At 45.0% G+C, this 24,532-nt stretch overlaps 2 protein-coding genes across 8 annotated transcripts; one reads left to right on the top strand and one right to left on the bottom strand.

Annotated features, from left to right (window-relative positions):
• Window positions 1-1,691: 1,691 nt before the first annotated feature.
• On the top strand, window positions 1,692-15,021 carry LOC118699297 (uncharacterized). Of its 3 annotated transcripts, none has more exons than XM_036403215.2 (6): window positions 1,692-1,987; window positions 9,150-9,614; window positions 12,170-12,310; window positions 12,705-12,770; window positions 13,297-13,387; window positions 13,740-15,021. In XM_036403215.2, exons 1-6 carry the CDS (start codon window positions 1,933-1,935, stop codon window positions 13,951-13,953), a joined length of 1,032 nt encoding a protein of 343 aa, XP_036259108.1. In that variant the 5' UTR covers window positions 1,692-1,932; the 3' UTR covers window positions 13,954-15,021. The 3 variants fall into 3 exon arrangements, with proteins under 3 accessions (XP_036259108.1, XP_036259107.1, XP_054373902.1); XM_036403214.2 differs by having other exon boundaries at window positions 1,693-1,987; window positions 9,147-9,614; XM_054517927.1 differs by lacking the exon at window positions 1,692-1,987 and adding an exon at window positions 9,020-9,062.
• On the bottom strand, window positions 3,443-22,146 carry NUDT2 (nudix hydrolase 2). Of its 5 annotated transcripts, none has more exons than XM_036403221.1 (4): window positions 21,523-21,946; window positions 20,823-20,980; window positions 17,124-17,477; window positions 3,443-3,863 (listed from the first exon to the last, which is right to left on the bottom strand). In XM_036403221.1, the coding sequence occupies exons 2-3, from the start codon at window positions 20,953-20,955 to the stop codon at window positions 17,164-17,166; spliced, it is 447 nt and encodes a 148-aa protein (XP_036259114.1). In that variant the 5' UTR covers window positions 20,956-20,980; window positions 21,523-21,946; the 3' UTR covers window positions 3,443-3,863; window positions 17,124-17,163. The 5 variants fall into 5 exon arrangements, with proteins under 5 accessions (XP_036259114.1, XP_036259112.1, XP_036259111.1 ...); XM_036403219.2 differs by lacking the exon at window positions 3,443-3,863 and adding an exon at window positions 22,121-22,139 and having other exon boundaries at window positions 15,407-17,477; window positions 21,523-21,576; XM_036403218.2 differs by lacking the exon at window positions 3,443-3,863 and having other exon boundaries at window positions 15,407-17,477; window positions 21,523-21,576; window positions 21,695-21,946.
• Between the last annotated feature and the right edge of the window lie 2,386 nt (window positions 22,147-24,532).

Raw genomic sequence — 24,532 nt, 5'->3', positions numbered from 1 at the left:
GGCTGGCAAGGACTAACTGATGTGGGAATTATGTGACCGAAGGTCAGCGATTACAGGACTCTCCTGCTCCACATGGGAGAGGCCACAGCTGGAAAATAGCTTGCTCTCTCCTAGGGACATCCCAGGAAAAGCTGTGAAAACAATTTGAAGAAAGCCTCTGCATGCGTGAGGCTAGGTCATTCCCTAAGAAAGCCAGTGTAGGGGGGAAGAATGGACTCTAAGGCTACAGAGCAATTTTATATGCAAGTACTTTCTTGCACATATAAGAATCCAGGCCAAAGTGGTGTCTTGAAACCCTAAAAATCTCAGTGGCTAATGTTCAACTGATTCTTTTTTGGTCTGTGCTGATAGGTTGCTCTTGGACTGACCACTCTTCTCCAGGGCCTAAATATGGCACTGGTTTCTGGTGTGGGCTCTCCTCAGTCTGGTGCCAAGGAAATGCAGCGAAGAGTGTTTGCATTTTCAGTCCCAGTCAAGTAGAGGAGAATTTAATATCTGCATTTTTTAAATTAAATTGCCTATAATTTACCACAATTTGACCTGTTTCTGTGGGGGAAAAAAAAAACACAGTAATCACAGAGAAACCAGCTGGTATTTTTCTTATGCACAGTGCTACTGTGCATAAGTCAGACAAGACCAGCCTCACCACAGCAAGAATTTACCCCAGCCTTCCCCTTTGTTTGGTTGTAGAATATCCTTTACTATATCCACATCTTATTTGAAGCCAGGTTACCCCTCTGATAGTGGGAAAGCTGGGAGCCATCCTCCCAGGGCTGCACAAAGAGGGGGCTGCACAAAGAGGGAGCTGCACCATTGCAAGGCCCTGACCTGAGACCATGCCCTTGCATGGATGCCAGTACTGCACTGTTTTCATTTGACAGCTTGACCATTAAAGGAAGCAACTCCCAGCCCTCCAGCTGACTCCTGGTCTCATGGGCAGAGCTGGGAGGTGTGACATTGATACCATTTAGGACTGGACCCCAAAAGTGAAAGTGAAGCCACCATTTTTTAAGTGTCTTTGTGCAAAAGGCTTAATGGTTTATTAAAGTGAGAATGACCTCAGCAAACATATGAGACAGACAAGAGCTGAGAGGATGTGGCTGAATGGGAACATCTTGCTAGCAAAATTGTAACTCTCACTTGCCCTGCCACTGTTCACCTGTCAGCCTTTGCTGCTTCTCCTTTGGAAGGGATGTGAGGTTTTCTCCCTATGCAGAGCCCAAAGTGATGCATGAAAAGTCAAATTCAACCCAAGCGACCCTCAGGATGATGATCGGGGGTAAATCCAGACCAGGAGCCTGTTCCCCCATCCAGGAGCTCAACTGCCCCTTCCATCACTCTCTGGCTCTAGGACAGTCACAGCTGGTTTGTGAGGCTTTATCTCTGCCATGAGCTATAACTCTGCCTAAAATCCTCTTGGTAGGAACCATTCTCTCTAAAGAGAGAATAACCCTGTGACAGCAGGGCCAAGTTCAGGGTTTCAGCAGACACATCCCACGCCCCTCCGAGCACTCCTGCTGAACTTTGCTTTTTTTTGCCAGGCCAGCCCTGCATCCCCCTCTGCTCCCAGCCCTGGCAAAGGCAGGGCCAGCCTGCTTGGCATGCATCTGTCACTGCTGGGAGCAATCCCTGCTGCTAGGCAGCCGAGCCTGGCAGCCGCGAGCATCCCGGTCCAGCATCCCCCCCCATCCTGGCTCGCCATCATATGATTTCTCCCAAGGGACAACCGCTGAGCAGGACTGTGTCTCCGAGCTGATCCTTTGCTGATAAGCCAGCTGCCAAGCCTCCACTGCTGAGACAAAAGAGTTTTTCTCTTCCCAGCAGGGCTTTTCTGCTGTGAATGACAGAGAAAGGGGTAAAAGTGAGCTGCCTGACACTTCTCGTGGGCAAGAGGCTTTGGGGGCTCCTTGTCCCCTGCTCTGCTGGCAGATCATGGAGCTTTTCAGGCTGAGCCTGGGCTGCATTTGCCTCCTTCCTTGGCTTGAGGGTAAGTTTCTCCTCTTTTGGGGTAGCTGTAAAGTGGGAAGAGAACAGCCTCCTGGGTTTTAACCTGCTTTCCTGCTGAACTGTTGCTTGGGCTGCAAAGCTCAAGAACCCACCAGCTGTAGGACAAGTGCCAACAGGCACATTTCAGGGCAGCATTTAAATGGGATTAAACACAGGGGTACAAAAGAGTGAGGGACAGGCTGGCAAGGTGCTGGGATGGCTGGGCCAGGGACACTGTGGCATCATGCCAGCAGCTTTTATAAAGTGCTTTTAAGCTGCTGAGAGTAGTGGATGAATAAACCTGCTCAGGGAGGGAGACAGCCACTAAGTGACCTCCTAAACACTGATATTCCTCCCGGTCCCAGCTGCTCCTTCCTAGAAGAAGTGAGTGAGCTAAGAGCATGCTAGCAGCATGGGAGAGGGTAGTGGGAAGTGCAGAAGTATTAGTCCCACTCCTGTGGTGGTTGGCTGGGAGCGGGATGTGCTGGGGAGCTGCAGAATCTGCATTGCTCACCTCCATGGAGCAAACTTGGTAGCATCTCACGCTGATATTCAGCTGCTTTCTGGGGTTGCTCCAGTCCTGTATCCTGCCCATGCACAGAAGTATTTTGAATCCAAGCAGCCCTGGTTTGATGTGCATGGGTAGATGCACAAAGCAGAAGTCCCTGCTGAGCATCATCCCAGAGATCTGGGGCAGTGCCACCCAGGAACAGTTTCCCAGGAGTGGTGCTACCATGGTCTCACTAATCTCATCATGGACATCAAGAGGAATTAATTTTCTTTAAAACTGGGAAAACTCCCTGAGCTAATAAGCCTTTTTATTTTGCTGCTATGACTGAGATGTCAGGTTGAAAGCAACTCATTGATATAAATCACTGAAGTTCTTCAAGGCTCCTTCAGTCCCTGAAGCAGCAAGGAGAACAGCCCTGCAGTTTTACAGGTTACATGCTCAGAGCTGTTCAAAATCCCTCGACCAGAGGACCACAACTATTTGGGCTGCCCGGCTGAGATGTTTATTCTTTAAAGACAAACCTCAGACTGGCACCTCTGACCAGCTACTTTCCATTCCTTGCTGCACAAGTGAGTGTTCCCTGGGATGCTTTGAGAAGTTACCTTCTCAATTTGCTCTGCTGCTGGGTAATAGGAGAGGTTTGTGCTCCTACAGGTTTGACTTCTGCTCCATCTACTGCTGTTTTCTGCACCTCAAAAGTTGCCAATTAAAGTGAACTGAATCTCTCACTTTGTTAAGCCCCAGGCTGAGGCTATGTCCCTGTAGTGGTAAGGGGTGATGATGCACATGCATCTTTTAAGTTAGAGGAGATTTGGTTAGGATCTGGAGATTATACCACGATGGCATGCAAAGAGAGCAGAACAGCCTTCAAGGTGCTGCTCTTCCTTTGCCTCTAAGGTAGGATTTTGTCTGGTGTTAGAATAAAGTGATTTTTTACTGCTGCCATACAACACAATCCACATGGTTTTGTTTTATTAGGGAAGTATGGAGGATCACAGGGTATTTAATTTCCTTTCTAGTGTAATGCTTTTGGTGCAAACATGATCAGCCACTGCATTTCAGCCAGACCAGTAATAAAACAATAAAACCACCACTGTTTTGCAGAAAGGAATTCATCTTCCCAATGTCTGGCAATGCCCAATGAAGCTCAAAGCACAGAGCACAAACGTGTTCATGCCTGGGGCTGAAATTCCTCTGTGGCAGCTTTTCCCCATCCCCTCCTGCCTGGAGCTCCTGAGTTTTAAGGCTACTGGCAGGACAGAGATGCTTGCTCTTAACAGACCTCTGAGGGGTTAGTTTCCTGCTGAAAACTGGAAATCCTGGAATTTCCTAAGCTGGTCCTGACAGTTGTTCCTTTGGAAAGTACCTGCAAACAGAGAAGAGGCAAAAATTAGTTAGATGTCAGAAAAAAAATTCTTCACGGAAAGAGTGATTGGGCAATGGAATGGGCTGCCCAGGAAGGTGCTGGAGTCACCATCCCCGGAGGTGTTTAGAAAAAGACTGGATGTGGCACCCAGTGCCATGGTTTAGTTGATAAGGAAGTGTTAGGTTAGGTCACAGGTTGGACTTGATGGTCTCAAAGGTCTTTTCCAACCTGGTTCACCCTGTGATTCTGTAAAAAGTTTTGTTAAAAAGCCAGACCTAATGGTGACCCCGTGAGGTGCACTGGGCAGTGGGAAGTCAGGCACCAGCAGGATCTATGCCTACATGTACAGAAAGAAAACTGCTGAAATAAAACTGCATTTAACACTGACTCTGGACCCCCATGCACTGGGTGTGAGGCTGTGGTGTCTGTGTTTGGCATCTTGGCCTGATCCCATATCTTGGGAGCCACTCTCCTCTCCCTCAGATCCATGGTAATGCTTGCCCCGATCCCTGATGCCCTGACCTCAAAAGGCAGCCCTAAGCATTTTGCACTGAGGAGGCAGAAAGGCCAAGCTTGTACAATTCTTCTGCTCCCACATTGACTTTTCAGCCCCCAACTATTTTTCACTTGGGGGATTTCCTGTCTGTGATGCATTTAACTCTTCAGTAGCTACCAGACCTTCTCCTTTGGCTTGTGCAGGTTCTCCCCAGCAGCAGCAAACAATGCCTGGGTGCAGAAGCACTTCCTGCCCACTGCAAGCCTTCCCTTGGCACCCCTTGTCCCATCCAGGATCGGTCCTTGGCCAGTTAGCCCCTCTCCATCTCCTCCAGACCTCTCTGGATTTTGTAGACACCCACCATATCCCCACCCCAGGGACTGGTTTTCCTCACTTGCATCAGCTTTGTGGTGACTTCACCAACCTCCCCTGCTTCCTATAATTTATAGATTTTTTTTTTCATTCAAAACCTTCCTCCTTTTCCTACGGCTGCTCTGGTCCCTTGGAGACCTTTGCTGAGCTACTTGGTCAAAAGTGGACCTTGCAGTGATGTGGAAAGATATGAAACCCTGTTGGTAAACCAAAATCAAGATATTCTTAAGAAAACAGCAGTGTTTGGGAAAAAAATATGGGCCAAGCTGTCCCAAACTATTTGCAAATGTCTTTGATCAAGACATCACAGGCAATGCTTAGAAACAGCAGAAACTTTCCCAGTCACACTGGGATTACTGGTAACCAAGGCTTTCTCAGTGGCATTACCTTAATTAGGAACGTTGCATGGATTTTGCCCCTAATCCTCCATGGAACAGCATGTCCCCAGGGTGGTCATGCTGCAGAAAAGCAGGGGCCTGTATTTGCTTGCTTTTCTATCTTGTAACCAGACAGAGTGTCAGTATCGTAGGACAAATGAGCTGGCATCAAGAAGCCTTGCTAGAAATTGTTTATTTTGTTCCTAAAAATATGAAGAGGCCAAAGTGTTCAAGTATGAGCAGCCCAAAGCAGGCATCTACTTGGACTCTGTGGGTAAGGCTGGCATTTTCCAGAAACGCTAAATCCCATCCTCAGGGAGTACACTGGATGCTCTGGTTCCTCCAGGTTAACATTCTTTAAAATGCTAGAGCTCATGGCCTTATTTGTAGGACTACTGGGCAGCAGGACTTGGGATGTCATTTTGTCTCCTGAGTAATGATTCTTGGTGCCTGATGTGTGTCTCAAAGTAAACATCCTCCAGGTTTAGTTGTGGGGCACAAGCAATGGCTGCTGGCAGCCACATGTAACTGCAATGTTTGCAGGTAACAAACATGATGATTGTTTAGAGGGGAACATAAAACATCAGGCACTCCACAGAGAGCAAAACACGTATTTCCTGCTGGGTCAAACAGCAGCACTCTTCAAAGTGTAGTGAAAATACCCAAAATTTTCAAATGGAGAGTCATTGCCAAGAAAGGAAAAGAAAATACAGCAAAGATTGCGGCATGCTTAATAATAAAACCTGTAATAAAACATATGAGAAAAAGACCTGGATGAGCAGCCTAGAGAGAGAATACAAAAAACTGCCAGCAGAAATTTTCAAACATTATCTGAAGCAGGAAGTTGGTGGGGGTCAGGAGGTCAGTAAATGACTGGCACAAATGCAAGAAGGGTGACCAAAAGTAGGGCAGTGTAGAAAGGCTGAATGGATTACTGGCCGTAGTGCTCCCTTCAGACATGGTCAGGGAGGACATGGCAGTCACTCCCTCTGCAGTTTGAAGTGTTATCAAACAGAACTGGCAACAGAGGAAGTTTAAGGAGGGAGAAAAAAAAAAAAAGGATAAATAAACTATGGCAAAGGACCAGCCCAAATATCTTTTGAGTTACAGAAAACTAAAGATGACATTAAAAAATGTTTAAGGAGTGTATTAAATTCCTATTTAATGCAATCTTGACACCAAAGGGCTGCATTGAAATAATGCCCTTCTTAAGAGGGATCCTTGCATAGCCTAGGGAGACACAGGTCCTTAGGCTCCATTTCAGCATGGGCAAGTCAGTGGAAGAAAAGAAGAGTATTTACAGACAGATAAACATGAGAAAAGTCAATGCAGCTTTTGTAATGGGAATGCCTGACATCCATGATGGTATCAGTAAGAACATAAATGTGCTGAGCAGATCAAGGTCTTGTGCCAGTGTTTGCAAAAGGCTTTTGATAAGAATCTTCCATCAAGGCCCTTAAGAAATTCCATTCTCATGGAGTAGGAGACAGACCTAGCCCACAGACTGGAACAAAGACTGGAATAAGTTGACATGATCACAGCAGTGATAGTATCAGAAGGTGCTCAGAAAGATCAGAAGGGATCTGATCTTGCAGCTTCCTGTGGCAGCTTCCTGATGCCACAAAGTAATTAAGAATAATCAAAACTTAAGCTGACATTGTGAAACTGGAGAAGGAGCTCTGATACTGATGGAGCAACAAAATGATATTTTTCTTTGAACTTCAGAGCTGAAAAATGTAGTGGGCAAAACCATTTTACCCATAAATACCCATTGATACTCTCTGAGTTAGTTCATACAGAGCACTGGAATCGCTGCCCAGAGAGGCTGTGGAATCTCCCTGTCTGAAGATGTTCAAACCCCATGTGGATGTGATTCTGTGTCACCTGCTCCATGTGATCCTGTGTTGGCTGGATTTGACTGTTTGATCTCAGTGGTCCCTTCCAACCCCAACAAATCTGTGATTCTGTGATTTTTGGAAGGAGGCACTGGCATCTTGTTGTCTTGAGTGAGCTACTTACTTGTCTGATTCTTGCCCTCTTCCTCTATACAGGCAGATGTTAATGGCCCAGCGCTGCAGACAGGATCCTGGGCTCAGCAGTTTTATCTGACCCAGCACAGTTGTCATATTCCTCTGTTACATTCTAATGCACATCTCAAATTACTACTTTGGAAGTGGGTTTCTCACAGTTAACCCGAAGCGAAGATGTGAGAATCCTGAATTCCACATCCTAAGGAAAAATGGCGAGGGTGGGGTGGGGCTGGGGGGACTGTATTAATCAATTTCAATTTCCTAAAGTTTAAGGGAAACTACTTATGAGACATTGCTCCTGCCTTTAGAGGCTGGCAGAAACTCAAGTCCAAAATGCATTGAATGTCTTACCTCCACCCAGCCCTCAGTAAGGGTTAAAGAGAACAGGACTCACAAGTTGCCCACAAATAGCCCAGGAATTTAATTTCCATTTAGGCACATTGGCTTGGCAGGAATTGTCTGGATTGGTGGCTATCACAGGTCCATGCAAGTCAATATCCCAGCACAGACACATTGATCAGACAATCCCAGAGCTGGTGGAGAAGCACTGTGGTTTCTGGCTCCTCTCCTCAGGCATTCAGGCTGAGCAGGAAGCCCTGAGCTGTTTCTGCTTTACACAGCCCCAAGGCATTATTAATCTAGCAGAACCCTAGAATTTCCTGAGAGAAAAACATGAGAGCTCCTTTAAACTATTGTTTATTCCATTGTTATTGTGTACCAGCTTCTGTTTATACTGTCACAAATCTCTTCAGGTACTGAGCCAAATACTTATATTGGCTCAGTATTGTTTTGGTTTGCTGTGGTGGTTTTTTTCATTTGGGAGGGGAAACTCTGCAGAAATAGTTTAGATAAAAATCAGTGTTCTTGCCTAACATCACTTTTCTGTGTCCTCTTTATGCTTGCTCAGTACTATATGCCCATGGGGCTTTTATAATTCTGTCTCCTGGGGAAAAGAGAGAAAAAAAAGTCACTGTAAAATCTGGGAGTTGCAAGGTGTTGTTATTAAAAGATTTCTCAGAATGTCCAGAAATTTGAAACTTCTATTTCTATCCATCTTAGGCATAAAACATACAGCAGAAAGTTCACCTGAAACACTGGTGGATGGTTTAGCACTTAACATTTTGCTCAGGATATTCACAGGCCACACCTGATGAAGTTATACTGAAAACAGTGGCAATCCTTCAGCTAATGTGATATTCGTCCTAAATCCTCTGAGATGTTGGGACCTGTTGCTCTTAAAAGCAACAAGCAATTACAGAAATTGCTTCAAATTGTGTGTTTGTTGCAGGACAGCTGCAATGTCTCCCTCTTACTAAAGGATTCTTAGAAGTGGTACTTTTGTTCCTAAGGTGCACAGACCAATGTCAGGTGTGCTAAATCCAAGATAATTTCAATACTTACATGAGCTGCCTCAGCCAAATACTTACACATTTCTGGTGGGATATGGTTTTATCCCTTCACTGCTTTAATACCTCCACTTAATAGAATACCGCCACTTAATAGAAAGTGTAGCCCAAGGTGGCCTCATTGGCCCCAGATGAACAGCACAAGGGGGATTTAAACTGCTCTTTTATAAGAAAGATTTGACCTGGGTAGGGGCAAAAGATCCCTCAAACTAATTTGTTTGGAGGGAGGGAAGGATGGCTACCTAGTTAAAACAATTGAAGTACTGAATTAAATACATACATATATATATATATATATATATATATATATATATATATATATATATATACAGGCAGATATTTGATATAATCATTCAGGTTGGAAGGATGTTTTTCCTCATTAGTTATATAACTGCTATTTTCCTCTAGCGTTGCTCATGGCTATTTGCACGCTCCTGCTTTTCAAAGAAATGTCATTCCAGGAAATTAGGAAGCTGTGTGAACAGTTTATCTGGGCATGCCCTTCCAGGAAAGGACTGGTGGGTTACCTTTTGCCTCCCCCAGGGTATTTACAAAGGGACGTGTTAGTGCACAGTACTGAACCTGCTCTGATTGTACCGCAGTAGCAGAGGGACAAGGCTTCCTCATAAGGAACACCCGGCTGGAAAAGTGCATCCGTGCCTCCCAGGAGACCAACAGCATCAGCCTGGCCAGCTGCAAGGAGCACTCCCAGCAGCAGAGGTGGGGCTGGAACCCTGACACGGGCACCATCGTCAGCCTGCACACAGGGCGCTGCCTGTCGGCACACAGGATGCGCCAGAACGCCCTGGTCAAGCTGGAGCCCTGCGGGGACTGGGAACGCCAGGCATGGCTCTGCAGCAGGAAGGGACACTTGACTCTGCAGAGCTTGGGCTTCCACCTTGGCACCAAGGAGGGAGGCCACAAGGTCTTTGTCTCGAGGGAGAAGGACAAGTTCAGCAGGTGGAAGACGCTGGCGGATGAAACCGTCTGTGCTGCTGCCCGGACAGCAGCTGGGAGGCCCAGCAAACCAACACAACAAGCTCTAGACACACAAGTGTGGATCTATGAAAGTAAGAGGAGGTAGCTTTAGTGTCAGATAACATCTAACTTTCATGTCATCCAAGCCATCTAACACCAGGCTTGCACATGTCATTCTAACTCATGTTCACTTCGGCCCCACCTGGAGAAACACCAAATGGCTCCACTGGTCCCACTGGTTTCCAGTGGTGGCTGTACAGTGTTTTCCAGAAGCATGCAAAACCTTACATGATCAGGTCTCCAAAGCCCAGGTGCATTTCTGAGGACAGGCAAATATTTTGGTAAAATATTTCTGAATTGGTGCCCACAGCTAAGAATAGTGGAAATTGCTTTCCCAAGCACAAAACACCCAAGGAAGTCTCCCAAAGTCAGGCACTTTAGACTTCGAAAGAGCTTTGGTACTTTGGAATGTCTCTTTTTGGTAAAACAACTGGAGGCAGCTGAAAACTTCTTTTAAACTTATAAATATTATTGAGAGGCAGTTGTATCAGAAATTATTGCTTCAGTTTCTGAAATTAAAGTTCTCTTCTGTGACACCCCAACAGTGCACCTTTCACTAATGAAATCTAGTTGTAACCTTCATTCAATGTTCTCATTAGCCTCAGTGAACCTTGCTGCTGGTGCCCAGTGAAGCCATAAAGACACTGGTGGACACAGCAAGTAGTGGGAGGGAGCTTAAGTGTTGCCCTCCCTTTGCATTAGGAAATCCCAGAAGATGACATCAAAAATCATTAGAAAATGGGGTTTATAGGGACCAATTACGGCCTTGGCCTTTGCTGAAGAGAATCCAAACTGCTTTCACCAGTATTCATTGGCCTTTGTCTTAGACTGGACACAGAAAGGGCAAAAACCCTGGTCTTGTCACAATTTTAGGAGTTTGACATAAGGCTACCAAACACCAGGCATGGTCATTTTACCAAGATGTGGCTGTGATCATTTGTTGTGTGCCCAGTGAAGCCCACTGCTGATCACTGATAGTTCATGGTCCAGTCTGTTTCCCACTTTCATTTAAGTCCTTTCTGCAAATAAATGTGGTTTTTAATACTTTTCTTGTAAAGTTGTGTGCAGAACTGAGACCTGAAAATCACATTCCATTCCTCCTCTCCTCCTCCCCTCCCCTCCTTTCTCCCACTCCAGAGACCCAAAACCACCCGGTGTTTGTAATGATTTTTTATGTATTTGTCCACTCTGTAGGTGATGAAGTTCCCAACATTCCTCAGGGAAAATTACTTCCCTGAGAGGAGGCTATTCCTTACCTTAAGGTTGATGGACCCAATGAGATTTTCAGCTCTGTAGAAATGAGTAAAGAGAAAATGTGATGTATCTGCTTGGCGTAAGCAGATGGATTATAAATATAACCTTTTGACACAGAGACACTGTATCTAATTTGAAATAAAAAGAGATACATCAGCTGCTTTGGCTGTCATGTGTAGAGAAGGTGGCCTTTTTCCCCCTCAAGGTTTTTAATTAGCCAACTAGAAGGTCATCATGTAATTATCACAACAGTTACAAATGTACTGTTTGTTTAACATTAAGTTAAATATGGACCACACAAATTAGATACCATAATAGGCTAGTTAAATATAGGCTAGGAAATGCGTGGAACATTTAAGATATGGGAAAAAGGCATGTGAAAAGAGCGTTTTCATTCCCCAAGGCAATGCTCCTGGCAGCCCAGGGCTGCCTTGGAGCCAGGATCCCTAAATAAGGCTGTGAGGGTAAACACAGAGCAGCTTTTGAATCAGGCTGTGCCACTCAGTGTGTCTCACACAAAGTCAAAATTTTCCTATCAATCCCATGGTTCAGTCTACTGTAGGGAACCTCTGACTACTCACGAACAACACCAAAATCCTATACATTTGTTCAGGCATTTCTTATCTAACTTCCACCTGAGCATCAACAGACAACTTATACTTTGGTGGATTATCTGCTCAGTAAATTACACCTGTGTAGCTGTGCTGTGGTTGTTCATTCCATAGGATGGGATGGGGTCTGGATTGGCAGCAGGGAGCCCTGAAGTCACAGTGTTCTTGGTCTTGGCATGTGCATCATTGCAGCAGAGGGGTGAATTGCTGACACCAAACTTCACACAGCCTCCCCTCTAGCAGTAGGTGCTTGCCCACACACCCTACTCTGCAGCAGGACTGGAGGGCAAAGGAAGGTACTGAGCCTTGCAGGAGGTATGGCCTGCTTAAAACCCTTTGGATCCCAATTTTATATCTGCAGTGTTGTTAACAGCTGCGATTCTTCCACTTGCCTCTTCCTCACACATCATCCTTTAACAGCTGGTGTTGCACTCATACTGTTAAAACCCATGACCACATCTACCACCAGAAAACAGGCTCTGCTTTGATTGTTGATTCCATCTTGAGAGGTTCACTTCACCTTTAAAATCTGTGACAGCTGAAAGCCCCTGATGCACAGGAGGGGGTGATTGCTACTGCACCACATCCTTCTCACCCTGCAGGGCAGAGAACCAAACCAGCAGGGTTGGGCTCCTTTTCCTTGCTGGGCAATGAGCATATCCAGGTTCCTGTACAAAAAGTAAATGATAATCACACAGATCTTTGCTTTATTTCCTTCCAAGCTAAAACCATTGATTCATCAAAGATCGATGCTGTGGACAGAGAGTCTTCTGTGAGCTTGACTGACCCCCCTCTGGCTAACAAGTTCAACAGCACAGTGTCTCCAGCAAAGACCAAACAGGCACAGCTCCCAGCAAATGAGGGTGAGCACGTTTCTGAATGCATGCATAAGAACACCAGGAAGGAAAGTGTGGGCAGCACTTTGAGGTTACTCAGCTATTTTCAGTGGTGGAAGTGTACCTGAGGACTTCTGAAGAACTTCCATGTGTACTACTGAATGCTTTCACCCAACATGCCGAGGAGTTTCCCTTGGAAAGCAGAGCAGTGATACAGGCTTAACCTGGAGGCATAGCCACCCACTGTTTTAGGAGCAAAAATTATCTGTGGTTGGGGAACACCGAGTGACAGTAAAGTTTCCTTTTCCTTTCTGGGTCCCATATAAAAGGGATTTGTGGTTACAGTGAAGCCTCATGAGAAATCTGGACCCCTGGTCCAACTGGAAGCTGCTAATCAGAGTCTTTCTGCTTCTTCCACTAGACCCATCCCACAACCACTCCAAGAAACATGGAAATCGGGGGAAAAACACTGGGGCCAGGCTTGCAGGTAGGTCCAGGGATCAGCCAGAGGAGGAAGGGACCAGGCAGATGAAGGTTCATCAGTGCCTCTGTCCTTCCCATTGTGACAGAGATACATTTCCCTGGGGTACTGCTGAGGATGCTCAGTAGGGAATAAGGGCACAAAATTACCTGTCAGAAAGACTCTTTTTAAATCTCCACAGGCCTGCGATAAAAAAAAAATAGTAAAAACATGAAAGTCAGACAGCTGCTAGCACTACTGCTTTATCCCAGCCCTTCTTCTTTTGTATCAGAAAGATGCAGAGTGGAGAAGGATGAGATATTCCTGTCTTCATAGCAAGAAAGAAAAACTTTTGTGGCCACTTTCAATAGAAGGATGCTATGCAGTGTAAAAACAGCTCTAAGAGGTTGATCTTGTAGACAATGCACTTTTCCTGTTATCTGGCATTTTCCAGGGACATTACAGGCAATTTTTTGTGGTAGTTGTGGCTATTGCTAGGAACAGTTTGCATAAGTACAGCAAACAAGTGATGCTTTCTCTGATACCCTTTCAGGCACGAACTGGAAGACAGCCATGCTGGTCCTCAGCCCCCTGGCTTTCATACTGGGATTAATAATACTGACACTCAATGTTCACTACAACAAGTAAGTGAGAGTCAGGTTCATTGGCTTTGCCATGAACAGCATCTTAAAGAAAATCTCCAACGTCTCAAAACAAAAGTCTTCGTCTTGGCACCCTTCCCCATTCCACACCTAATGTCACAGGCTCTCAGCAGATGGCTCTGGTCACCAATGTGTCACCCTTGGGGATTTCTCCTCTCTGCCACCCAGTTTATCCATCCCACTCACTGACCCACCCAAATGCAGCCACTACTGTTGGCTCCTCCTCCCCTACACGTCTTGTGCCATCCCTGAAGGAAGTGCCATTACAGTTGCTGACGTGGAGAAGCAACCAAGTGACAGACAGGTGCAGTTACTCTCTTCTCTCTTCACTTAGGAAGAAGAAAATCCTCTCTGCTCTGAAGAGCTCTCCAGCCCACAGCAGCAGAGTTGATTTACGGGAGCCGACCCCGCTGCGAAGAGGGGTCCACCCCCAGCCGTACCTGCCACCATCCCGCTCCCCTTCCCTGAGGCGGGGAGAGATCCTCATCGAGTGGAAAGATGGGACTGTCACTCCTCTTTTTGACAACATCAATTACCAAGTGGACTAGCTCCAGAATGACAGAGCTTTTGTTCCCTCCCGTGTCACTGCTCCCACCAGGAAGGCTGCCACCACAGCTATCTCCTCCCTGCCCTTGCTGTTTTGACAGGAAGCACAGTTTGGGTTTTTTTTCTAAACACTTGAGTACAATCCTTTTGCACAGGACAAGGGCTGAAGCAAGCAGAGTAGATTGTTTGGTTTGTATAGGCACATGCTGCTTAGCAATTTCAGAACTGCTTTAACCCACAAGAAACCCCAGGTTTCCCTAAATGAAGCTGGGACTTCTGCCAGCTGCAACTGTCCATTGAATCAAAATTAGAGTTACTGAGCATATGAAAAAGTGAATCTTTGAAGACAATGCAAAAGGCAAAAAGCAAAAGTCCTGATGATCCTTAAATTCTTTTTAAGATAAAACTAGCTGCCAAGAGACACAGAAGGCCATCAGTTACATTGTCAATGTGAGAATGTAATTAATAAGCACTGCCTTCTATAAAATCTCTTCCAGGTATCTGCCAAAATATTCATTCCCACTAAGTTGTCAATTAAGTAACAGCATTAAAAGGTAGCACTCCACTGTCCTCTCTGCATCACTGCAAGAGCCCTGCTGAGAGAGCATGTGTCTCTCAAAAAAACTTTTCCATATTTAAGATGTACTAAACCTTATTATAACACACATCCTCTTTTATTATATAGACTGGCAAGAAATGTCGGTCATGCTTGTTGGGGATATTGCATATAGAGCCACTTTATTCCAGCTTCAGTCTCTGATTTCCTATAATCATATGGAATAGACAATGAATAGATACACTGCATAACCAGAGCAGTAATGCAGTTCTTTTTCTTTTAGATAGGAGTAAGACATTGTTTTCAGCCTTTACACTTCTTGTTTAAGCAAAATTACCTGCGACTATCGCACTCAATCCTGATCTTTTCTCAGTGAAATCTGCAATGTCTTAGTGCTTTCCTAATATTCATGAATGTAAGCTTTCTTTCTCTCTGATTCTGAGATGATGTAAGCATGGCTATAAGTCAAGAGTTATGTGGAGAAAGAAACAATAACACCAGGAAATTACAAGTATGAGCTGTGTCAGTGCATTTGTTCAGTAGAGCAAGGGAAACAGTATCCTCACATCGCTTACTTGAGCAACGCCTTTCACTTGACCTAAATTAAGCTGTTCTGCTATTTCAGTGGAGGTTAGATTTCTCTTGAGTTTGGTTTTATTTAACATACAGCAGAAGTAAGGTCTCTCCAGGGAATTTAAAATCTCTGGGGTTTTTAATCATCTTAAAATCTCTGGTTGTTTGTTTTTGAGGTTTTTTTTTATTATTTTTCTTTTTAAATGGTAAAAAGTTTACTGTCATAAGATGTTATTATAACAAAAAACTTTAGTGGTCTTAAAAAAAACCAAAACAACCAAGCCCTATTGGTTTAGGGCATAAATATCATAGAGGTTGGAAAGAAATATCTTTGCCAGGCAGATTATTCCATATTTATTTACTGGAGGGTTTCCCAGATGCTCCTTGGGAAAATATTTTACTATTAGACATGGGCAGAGGAAGAACTCTTTCTTCACCAGTGAGCAGCAAGAATCACAGTTAAATTCTGACTTTCCAACATTTCTACTTTAAATGAAACTCAAAGACTCTGGGATCAAAATATGTTTAAGAATCATTTTACTCACAAAATTTGTGGGAATACATTCTGTACGTAAATCACTTAAAATGCACACACAGTGCCTTACCCATTATCACAGTTACACCCCTTGGAATTTTTCCAAGGAGTACATCACCTGACAGTGCACAGCACTGGTCACTCTCCGAAACCTTGACAGGCTTTGGGAGCACTATGTGAGCAGTGCCATTAAAAAGGAAATACTGGCTTGGAGCTGAGCTAATGTGTTTTCCAAAGCATCAAGTGCCCGCGTCCATTATTGCTGAACGGGCAGAACCGATGACTTGTTAATGACTCTCTAACTCCAGCTTAATATGCTAATCTTGCTCATAAACAGGAAGGCAGCAACACCATTGTTTACACAGCACTGATTAAATGGTACCTCAAACAATAATGAAAAACTAAGACTGAGGCTGCACAGGCTTTTAACTCTTCTCTCCCACTTTCACTGGTTGTTACACTCTCTGCCACCTCCTGAGTGGAACACTTCTGAGGAACAGTTCATAATCAAAATAAAGCCTGATGTAATGTGGACGAGCACTGAAGTTTTTTATGTGTATAGATACATACATATTTACATATAAAAGCCTCCTTATAGTGCATCCCCTTTTTTGAAAATATAAATATATGCTATTTTAAATAACTCCACTGGAAGATAATGGAGTGACATGCAAGAGATTCTTGTCACACCAGTACCAACATTAGTTATGTCTGCTACCCCAAGAGATGAGTGGGTGCAGCCATAGAAACTGATAGTATGAAACAGACATAGACTGCACACAAGCTTGGATATCCTATGCAGAAAGTGGATTAAATACCCTTTCCCAACCCCCTGGAAAATCTATGGCTAAGCTGTCTGTTAAAGATCAAAAAATTAAAAGAAAGAGGCAAAAGAACTTCAATTTACCACTTAAATACTGTACCTCAACCATTTACTAAGACTGTCTGGGTGGAAAATCTTCTCACAACAGCACATTATGGATGTACATAAATTCATGATACAAAAAAAAAAAGACCTGAAATGATCTGACAAGTTATCACTGCATATCACTGGAAGAGTTGGGAATAGAACTACTGCTTCCTCATTTGAAATTCAAGGTATGACTTCTGCAGTAAGCGTTTTGTTATTAAAAATCCCCATATGCTCATTTTCTCAACTCTCTGGCTTTACATTAGCAAGTCAAGATGTATCAAGTGTTTGATTTTTCAAAAAGACCTGTGGTTGTTCAGCACTTCAAGGAAGAAAAAAAAGGGGGAAAAAAAGAAAAAGAAAAGGAGACAGAGGAAGTCTTTTGTTAGCTCTGGGTTCAATTCAGACATCTCTGGCTTAGGGTTCAATCAGACTATGCTTTTTTGTGCTAGCTAGGAGAGACAAAAGCTAGGAGAGACATTCTCTTAAAAAGCTCCTTGTATCCTCAGTAAATTTCTACAGATTAAAAACAAAAAAGGAAATCTACATTTCTGCAGCCATGTAATTCTTCCTCCAGTTTAAAACATAAGAAGCACACCTGTCTCCTCAAGAAATCCCCTTATGCTTCACAAAACCACTTATTCTCTGGAGCACAGAAATTGATGCACTTCTTTCAGCATTGCTTGCATGTCCTCATATTCTGCAAATTTGCAGGCATCCTCCAGCTTCAGCCACTGGAAAGCTTGGTGCTCCTCTGACAGCTTGATTTCTGTGTTGCAGTCCTTCATTTCTGCCAGCCAGTACACAACGGTCTTGGGCTTGCCATGGACAGGGTAGTGCAGCTCCTTCTTGTAGCCCTCGATGAGGGTGAGCTGGCTGGCCTGCAGACCTGCCTCCTCCTGTGTTTCCCGGAAGGCTGTCTGCAGGTCATCCTCCCCAGGGTCCACGTGGCCTGCCAAGAAGGTGGAAAAGTAAATCTCCGGGAAGGAAACTCACGTTCTGCTTTAATTGGGAAACACTGGGAGGCAGAGATGAGAGCACATGGTAGCTGACACAGGATGAAATGGAAATTGGAGAAGAGAGATTGCTTTTCCAGATCTTATGTCTTGATTTGTCTTTGTCTTGTGGCTTTTAGAATCACTGTTTATCCCTCACCTCCTGAAACTTCCATCAGCCTCTCAGCATCAGAAGTCCTTTCTTCCCACTCCTCCCTTCCACTTCTGGAGAACCCTACATCCATAAAGCTCCACCTTGGATTATACTGAGGACTGAGTCCCTCATTTTTCCTTCATCCAGTTAGAGCAGAGACAGGTCATCTGAGAGTCTCAATCCTCTCTCAAACATGTCCTCTCACATAAGCTTAAGGCTCAATTCTGCAAAACTCTTACTTGGGCCAACAGTCCAGAAACAATGGGACCATTTAAAAGATGCATTTCATTTAGGCAGACAGGGATTTTTTTCTCTTCTATACTCCCCTCTGAAACAAGCAACAAGTCTAAGAGCTAGTCCTTTCAACAGCTGGATAGTTCTCCTAGGACACACCATTTATTTCACATTGCTCAGAATGAGAGGTGCCACTACAAACAAAGGATAAATATAACACATCCCCAGCCATTTGTACTTTTGTTGAGAAATGTCAGATTTGGTTTTCTCATGAAAGCTCCAGAATATAAATAGAACAAGCGAAGCAAGACCTCAAAAAAGCAACATAGGAGGAGCTGGAACATTTTGGGAGGTAAAAAAGTTTAAGCTCTGTTTTGTCCCTGGTGTCACTCTACTTTCTATGTAGTTGGCTCCAAATAGCTATAATTTAATTGTAGAGATGAATTGTTCCTCAGGTCTGAGATACTCAAAGTGCCCTTTTAGTACCACAACTGGGGTATATGGGAAGTTTGTTTTGCCTTTGCAACAGGTCCTACTCACTTCCCTGCCTGTGTATCAAAAGTGTGAACACCTCTTACAACAAAACATCACCTCAGATATAAAATGCACTTTTCTTTCAAGCAGTCACTGTGCAGAAAATAGCATCTGATGTCGATACCTGTTGATAACCTCAGGTCTAAGCTCAGTAAGTTGCCACGTTTGTGCAGTACAGCCTACCTGCAGAGCAGGTAAAAGGACTGCAGGCAGCACCTCATACAACACAGCTTTCAGATCCTTTCAGATCCTCCCATCTGTTCTCACTGGTGCAGTTCTAATAGACTGAGAAGGAAAATGAACTCTACATCCCCTTCCCATCAGCCTCAGCTAGTGCAAAGTCACAGTCCTAGGGGCAGAGATAAGGCTGATGAGGTTCATGTGAGGGGATCCAAGCAAGTCCAGTTTAATCCCGTAAGAGTTGCAGCAGCTTAGAGAACTTTTAAAATAACAAAGTACAACTGTAGCTGTAAACTGCCTTTTGTGTGAGTTTGAGACACTATTACAACTTCTCCTTCTGGCTCCAGCCCCATGGAATCTGTGTAAACATCACATACACGTTACCACACTGCACCTCCCAGGGTTACCTTGGAAGACCCCTCCTATCACAGATATTATAAAATGGAATAGCTTCTCCTCAATAAATTCCCCCAAATCAATACCAAGCTTCAATTACAGGCCACCATCAGATTCTGGTTTTTGATCTCTAAAATCTGAAGTGGTGTGTTGAGGGAGGTGATTCTCCCCCTCTGCTCTGGTGTGACCCCACCTGCAAAGCTGCATCAATCTGGAGTCCTCAGCAAGGGAAGGACATTCACCTGCTGGATTGAGTTCAGAGGAAGCCATGAATACAATCAGGGAGTGGAGCACCTCTGGATGAGAGAGTTGGGGCTGCTCAGTCTGGAGAAGAGAAGGCTCTGGGGAGACCTCAGAGCCCCTTCCAGTGCCTAAAGGGTGGTGGTTTATGAGAAAATTTGGGACAGACTTTTGGAAAGGGCCTGGAATGACAGGAGAAGGGCTCCTGCTTTCTATCTAGGAGAGGGCAGATGCAGACTACAGACAAGGAAGACTTGTTTTTACTATGAGGGTGGTGAAATACTGGCACAAGTTTCCCAGAGAAGCAGTGAGTGCCTCATCCCTGGAAACATCCAGGTTGGATGGGACTCCGAGCAACTTGTTCTAGTTGAGGATGCTCCTGCCCACTGGTGGGGGCTTGGACTAGACAACCTTTAAGAGTCCCTCCCAACCTACACTATTAGGTGTGTGAGATGTATGCTTATGAGACAATTAGCTCCCTACCAAAACTCCTACAAGTAATTTAAATCACTTGTCCAGAATTACTGCGTTCCCAGGGAGCCTTCCACGAGGATTTCTTCTCACAACAATCAATCATGTCCCAGCAGATGTTTTTTTTAGCTTTCCACTAGGCTGCAAACTCAATTCCCTAAGGCTCTTGGTGGAGTAGACAAAGGGGGAGGTTTGGAAAGTTTTGTTCTTTCCCTCTATAGGAGAGCCTAACTGACACTGTAAAAAGATTTTTTCCCTCCAATCTGCAAGTTCTTGTTTATAAACTGCTGCATCATGCTTTGAAGGTGACACATTTTACAAAATAGAAGCAAAAACTATTGGGGAAAAAATCTCAGGTGGGAAAAAACAGCAAGAAGATCTCCAGGGAACCTGAAGTACTTTTGTGCTGCACTTTTCCTGGTACCAGGGCTGTGACTGTGGCTCTGTGACATGCCTTTATGGAGGAGGTGCTGCTCTGTCCTGGGACACAGGGCTTGTTTTCTCCTCTGAGGCCTCACTGATGACCAAGAATGGCTGGTAAGGTTAATTCTCATATCTGTCCCTCTCATCTCTATTGCATTAGGCAAGTGATCTTCATTAATGATCTCCTGCATCTCCTAAGAAAGGTGTATTAAAGTGTTCAATTACAGATTTCAGTTTGCCTTCCTGCTGACTGTGACCACAGCCCTGCAGACTCTGACCACACATGGGTCAAACAATCCTGCACTGGCCACACTGCAGGTGCCTGGAAAAGGGTGAGACCTGAGACAAGAAGCCAGAACATCCCCTCATTGCCTCACTTCAGTCGTGTGCACACCTTGCCAGAAACATCAGACACCTGAGGAGCTGGGCTGGGTGACAGTCCCTGCCCCAACCCAAATCAGTCATGCCCAACACTTGGTACAGCCACAACTGTCAGGGGGTTTCAGCCTCAGAACTGCCCCCTCAGCTGTGCCAGGGGCACCATCACACAAACAGCACAGCCAGCAGCTTCTCCCAGGTGGTGACTACCCCTCTAAACTGACCTCAGCCAAAATCCTCTCAGCAGCCTGACACCAATGACCGCCAGGAGTGTCACCAGAACAGAAATCACCTTTGGGCGGGGTCCAGTGGTGGCTCCCGTAGGATGTCTGCAGCAGGAGGTACTCAATGCTGTCAGTGACCTTAGAGGACGGTGCTGGCTGCAGCCTCCTGAAGATGATCAAGCCACAAGCTCTCACAGCCATTCCCCTCTGCCAGCTGCACCAGGAGCTGCGGAACAGCACAAAACATGGGGCTTGAACAGACCAGCTCTATTTAGCCAGCAAACAGATCTCAGCACAGCAAAAAAGTTGTCCACCCCTTCGAAGTTACTACAGAATTAAATTGTATATTATTAGCTACCTTTGAATTGTAAAAAAATTTCCTTTGTTATTGAGAAACATGAAAAATGACCTGCATGTCATGTCTTTGCAGCTGATAAATTACAAACCACATTGCAGGGAGGGGAAAAAAATTACAAAGCAAAAGGAAAGCCACAGATTAACACTCTGAAACTTTTCCACTGCAAAACTGCAAAGGCCCTGCACAGAGGTAATACCTCACCATTACTGGAACTGGCATATGGAAATAATTGCTCTGGACAGTTTCCTGGAGCACAGGACTCCTCAGGATATCGGGGCAAAGCCGAGAAAATGAATGACAAAGGACAGACTCTCTGCTGTCCCACCTAGACAGAAGGCTGTCATACAAAACTAAAAGTTTCTTAACATGCCTGTTAAGCACTGGTTTGATGTAAACAATAAGGAACACACCTCTTAAGTAATAAATATTGTCAGCAATAAGCTACGCAGCCAGCATGAGTGGTCCTATAGAGAAAAAGAAGCAACGGAGATGAGTAAGCCATGCTACAAATCTGGCCGATTCCCAGTTCCGGGAAAAGCTTTACATTCCGACAGAGAAGCATAGATCAGTAAATAATTTTACAGAGCACTGGATTTTCCTGGGACGCCAAGAGCAGCATTGTGAGACCTCCAGCTCCCAACACGGGAAACCAGAGCACGGAGCCCTTCGCCACCAGCCCCGCCCCGGCACGACGCTCGTCTCCTTTGGTCAGCCACTTCAACCGCTTCCTTTAGCTCCTGCCTACTTCCTTCGGTTCAGCCACCACAAGGACAACACCCCTCTGCGGCCCCCGCGGCACCAGCACCACCTCCCGTGCGCGCCTGGAAGGACAAGGACAAATCCCCGCGGGGCCCCCCCGCCGGCGCCTGGCCCCGCTGCCCTGCCCCCTCCTCGCCGCCCGCAGAGGGTCCCCCCCGTGCCCAGGGATGGGGACACCGGGACCCCGGGGACACCGGGACCGGGGACACGTGTCACCCCCACAGCGGCCACCATGGACCCCGCCCTCACCTCTGCTTCTGGGTCCGGCAGTGGGCGGGAACCAGCGCCTGATTGGCGTCAGCATTAGCCAATCGCAGCGGCAGCACCTCAGCCGGTAGCTACTCCCTTTTCGTCCAGCCGTCCAGCCTTCACTTAGACCCCACCCCCATACCGTAGAAGGCCTCGGATTGGCCTCTCGCGGCCGGGAGGTGCCCTACCCGCCTCTCTCCCCTCTCGCTATTGGCTGGTTGTGCGCGCGAGGCTGCGCGCGGGCGTTTGAAGCGGGAAAAGCGTTGTTGCCATGGAGACGCGGCTTAATGGCCGCCGCCGAGCGGCGCCGCGGCCGGTGAGTGAGGGGAGACCCCAGCCCTGAGGGGACGGGGACAGCTGGGTCAGGGAGGGCTCTAGGGACATCACCCTTACCGGCCCCACCGGGCTCTAGACAGGGGAAAAGCTGTGGTGGGACAGCTCCTTGAAGGATGAGACATGTCCCCCCTTCAGACACGCGGTGCAAGTCGGGACGCGTGGCGGTTTGTTTAGCTACATTTTTATAATTACAAAATATTTTTCATTTATGTATTTTATATATTTTACAGATAGCACATGGTTTATATACCACATAAAAATATGTAAGTGCAATTAAAATTACATATTTTTATACATTATGTAAAATATATAAAATACTTAATTACTACCTAAAATATATTTTAATATATTTTGTATAAGATCTATGAAATATATTTTTTATGTTTGTATGTTTTAAAACTCAAGTAAAACTTTGGAATTATAAAAGAAACCGTGAGGGGCATTTGGCAGACCCTGCTGGGAGGATGAGCTCAGGCACGGTTTTCAAATAATTGGCACCCTGCCATAACTGGTGGGTTATTTTCTCGGCACGTGGTTGAATATTGGACGCTTCCAATAGTCAGTATCCCAATATTGGACGCTTCCCCTTCCCCATGCAGCTGTTACTGGCAGCTGTTGGGATTAGCTGCAGGATGGGGCCTCTTCTGCTGAGGTCACCAGGCTATAAATAGTATGGAGAGGGGAATAAAATACTCTGACATGCTTTGTGGGGAAGCAAAAAAATCTCCAATATTTGGTTTTTTGTCAGCCAGTTCTATTGACATTAATTAGTATGGATAGAGCACCACAATATTCTGAAGTGCTTTCTGCAGAAACAAAATAATCCCCAGTATTTAGTTGTTTGTAAGGGTGTTTTAATGACATTAATTGTTTTATTAACTTCCTCAAGGTATGTCAGTGGCAAAGGAAACCCCTGTTTCTTACTTGTTCCTGCAAGCAGCAGACCTGTGTCAAGCTCCAGCTGTAAAATAGCGTTTAAAACAATTTAGCATTAAAACCATTCCCTCCTCTCCAGTTATTTTTGCTGTACTGAAGCTGTAAGTGGTCATCTATTGTCAGTGTCCAGCTTCAAAACAGCTGAACGCTTGTTCCAAGGAGCAGTGGAGTGTTTAATGCCCTGTTGTTTACGTGCAGGGTGGAGTAATCCTATGATCTTCCAAAGGGATCTGCTGCAACGTCAACCACGGCTTCACAGATCCCCACCTTTTGCATTAAACTAAAACTTTTGGCTCATTTTACAAAACAGATTATCTCTTGTTGTTGAGCTTGTCTTAAAAAAGTGCAGCTCCCTGTTCTTCGCAGGAATGCCCTAATTCCCAGGGAAAGGGGTCAGAATGATTAATGGTAAAGCATTTTGTGTGGTGCTCTGGGAAAGCAAATTAGCCATTCACTTCTGGAGGGTTAAATCAGATTTGGCTTTGGATCACCTAAAAAAAGAGCTTAATGTTCAAATGAATAAGGAAGGAAGATGGATGGGTAGTGACAAGAATTCCTTTCCCTTTTTCCTATTCATTCTTTGCTTCTGTATTTCAAGAAACCTGCAAATTCTTTGGCATGAGCAGAACCTGTGATGAAGTGCTGAAGTCTTTTTTGGGGTAAAATGGTTGCAAGTAGTGAGTACAGTGTGCTGCTGTAGCTGCTATCAGGGGAAAACACCCACCTGCTATACACATTTACAAACTTTTAAAGCTCTTAAGTTCTATTTTTATAAGGTACTTGTAGAGGACAATGGTTTACACAGAAAACAAGGTGGTTTTTATGGTTTGTATGCTTATTAACAATTTCTATGTTTATCAAATACCCTTGAAAATCTTGACTAATAAAATTATTTCATAATCAGGCCAGGTTTTAGGATTCAGAGTGATTACCTTAGCCTATATGCAGGACAAAATGTGTAATTTGCATTTGTAGGAGTGTCATGTAAGATTTCTTCACTTTATTTCCCTAATTTAAAGAACAGATATAATGACATTTGTGTTCTCTCTCAGTGGTGACACTCAGGAAATCATCTTAATCTAAACTTGTCACTCTAAATCATCTAAAATTGTCAGGTCAATATGAATGGGATTACAGGAC

Source organism: Molothrus ater, chromosome Z (genome assembly GCF_012460135.2).
Source record: "Molothrus ater isolate BHLD 08-10-18 breed brown headed cowbird chromosome Z, BPBGC_Mater_1.1, whole genome shotgun sequence".
Lineage (NCBI taxonomy): Eukaryota > Metazoa > Chordata > Aves > Passeriformes > Icteridae > Molothrus > Molothrus ater.
The sequence above is the reverse complement of the archived record's forward strand: the minus strand, read 5'-3'. Positions and strand labels throughout refer to the sequence as shown.

What these genes read in the sequence shown, in the direction of transcription:
- LOC118699297 (XM_036403214.2), top strand. Translation starts at nt 1,933, where the DNA reads ATGGAGCTTTTCAGGCTGAGCCTGGGCTGCATTTGCCTCCTTCCTTGG. An exon ending in ACAGCTCCCAGCAAATGAGG is followed by an intron (nt 12,311 to 12,704) that starts GTGAGCACGTTT and finishes TTCTTCCACTAG; the next exon opens with ACCCATCCCACAACCACTCC. An exon ending in CTCAATGTTCACTACAACAA is followed by an intron (nt 13,388 to 13,739) that starts GTAAGTGAGAGT and finishes CTCTTCACTTAG; the next exon opens with GAAGAAGAAAATCCTCTCTG.
- NUDT2 (XM_036403220.2), bottom strand. Translation starts at nt 20,955, where the DNA reads ATGGCTGTGAGAGCTTGTGGCTTGATCATCTTCAGGAGGCTGCAGCCA. An exon ending in CCACTGGACCCCGCCCAAAG is followed by an intron (nt 17,478 to 20,822) that starts GTGATTTCTGTT and finishes CCTTCTTGGCAG; the next exon opens with GCCACGTGGACCCTGGGGAG.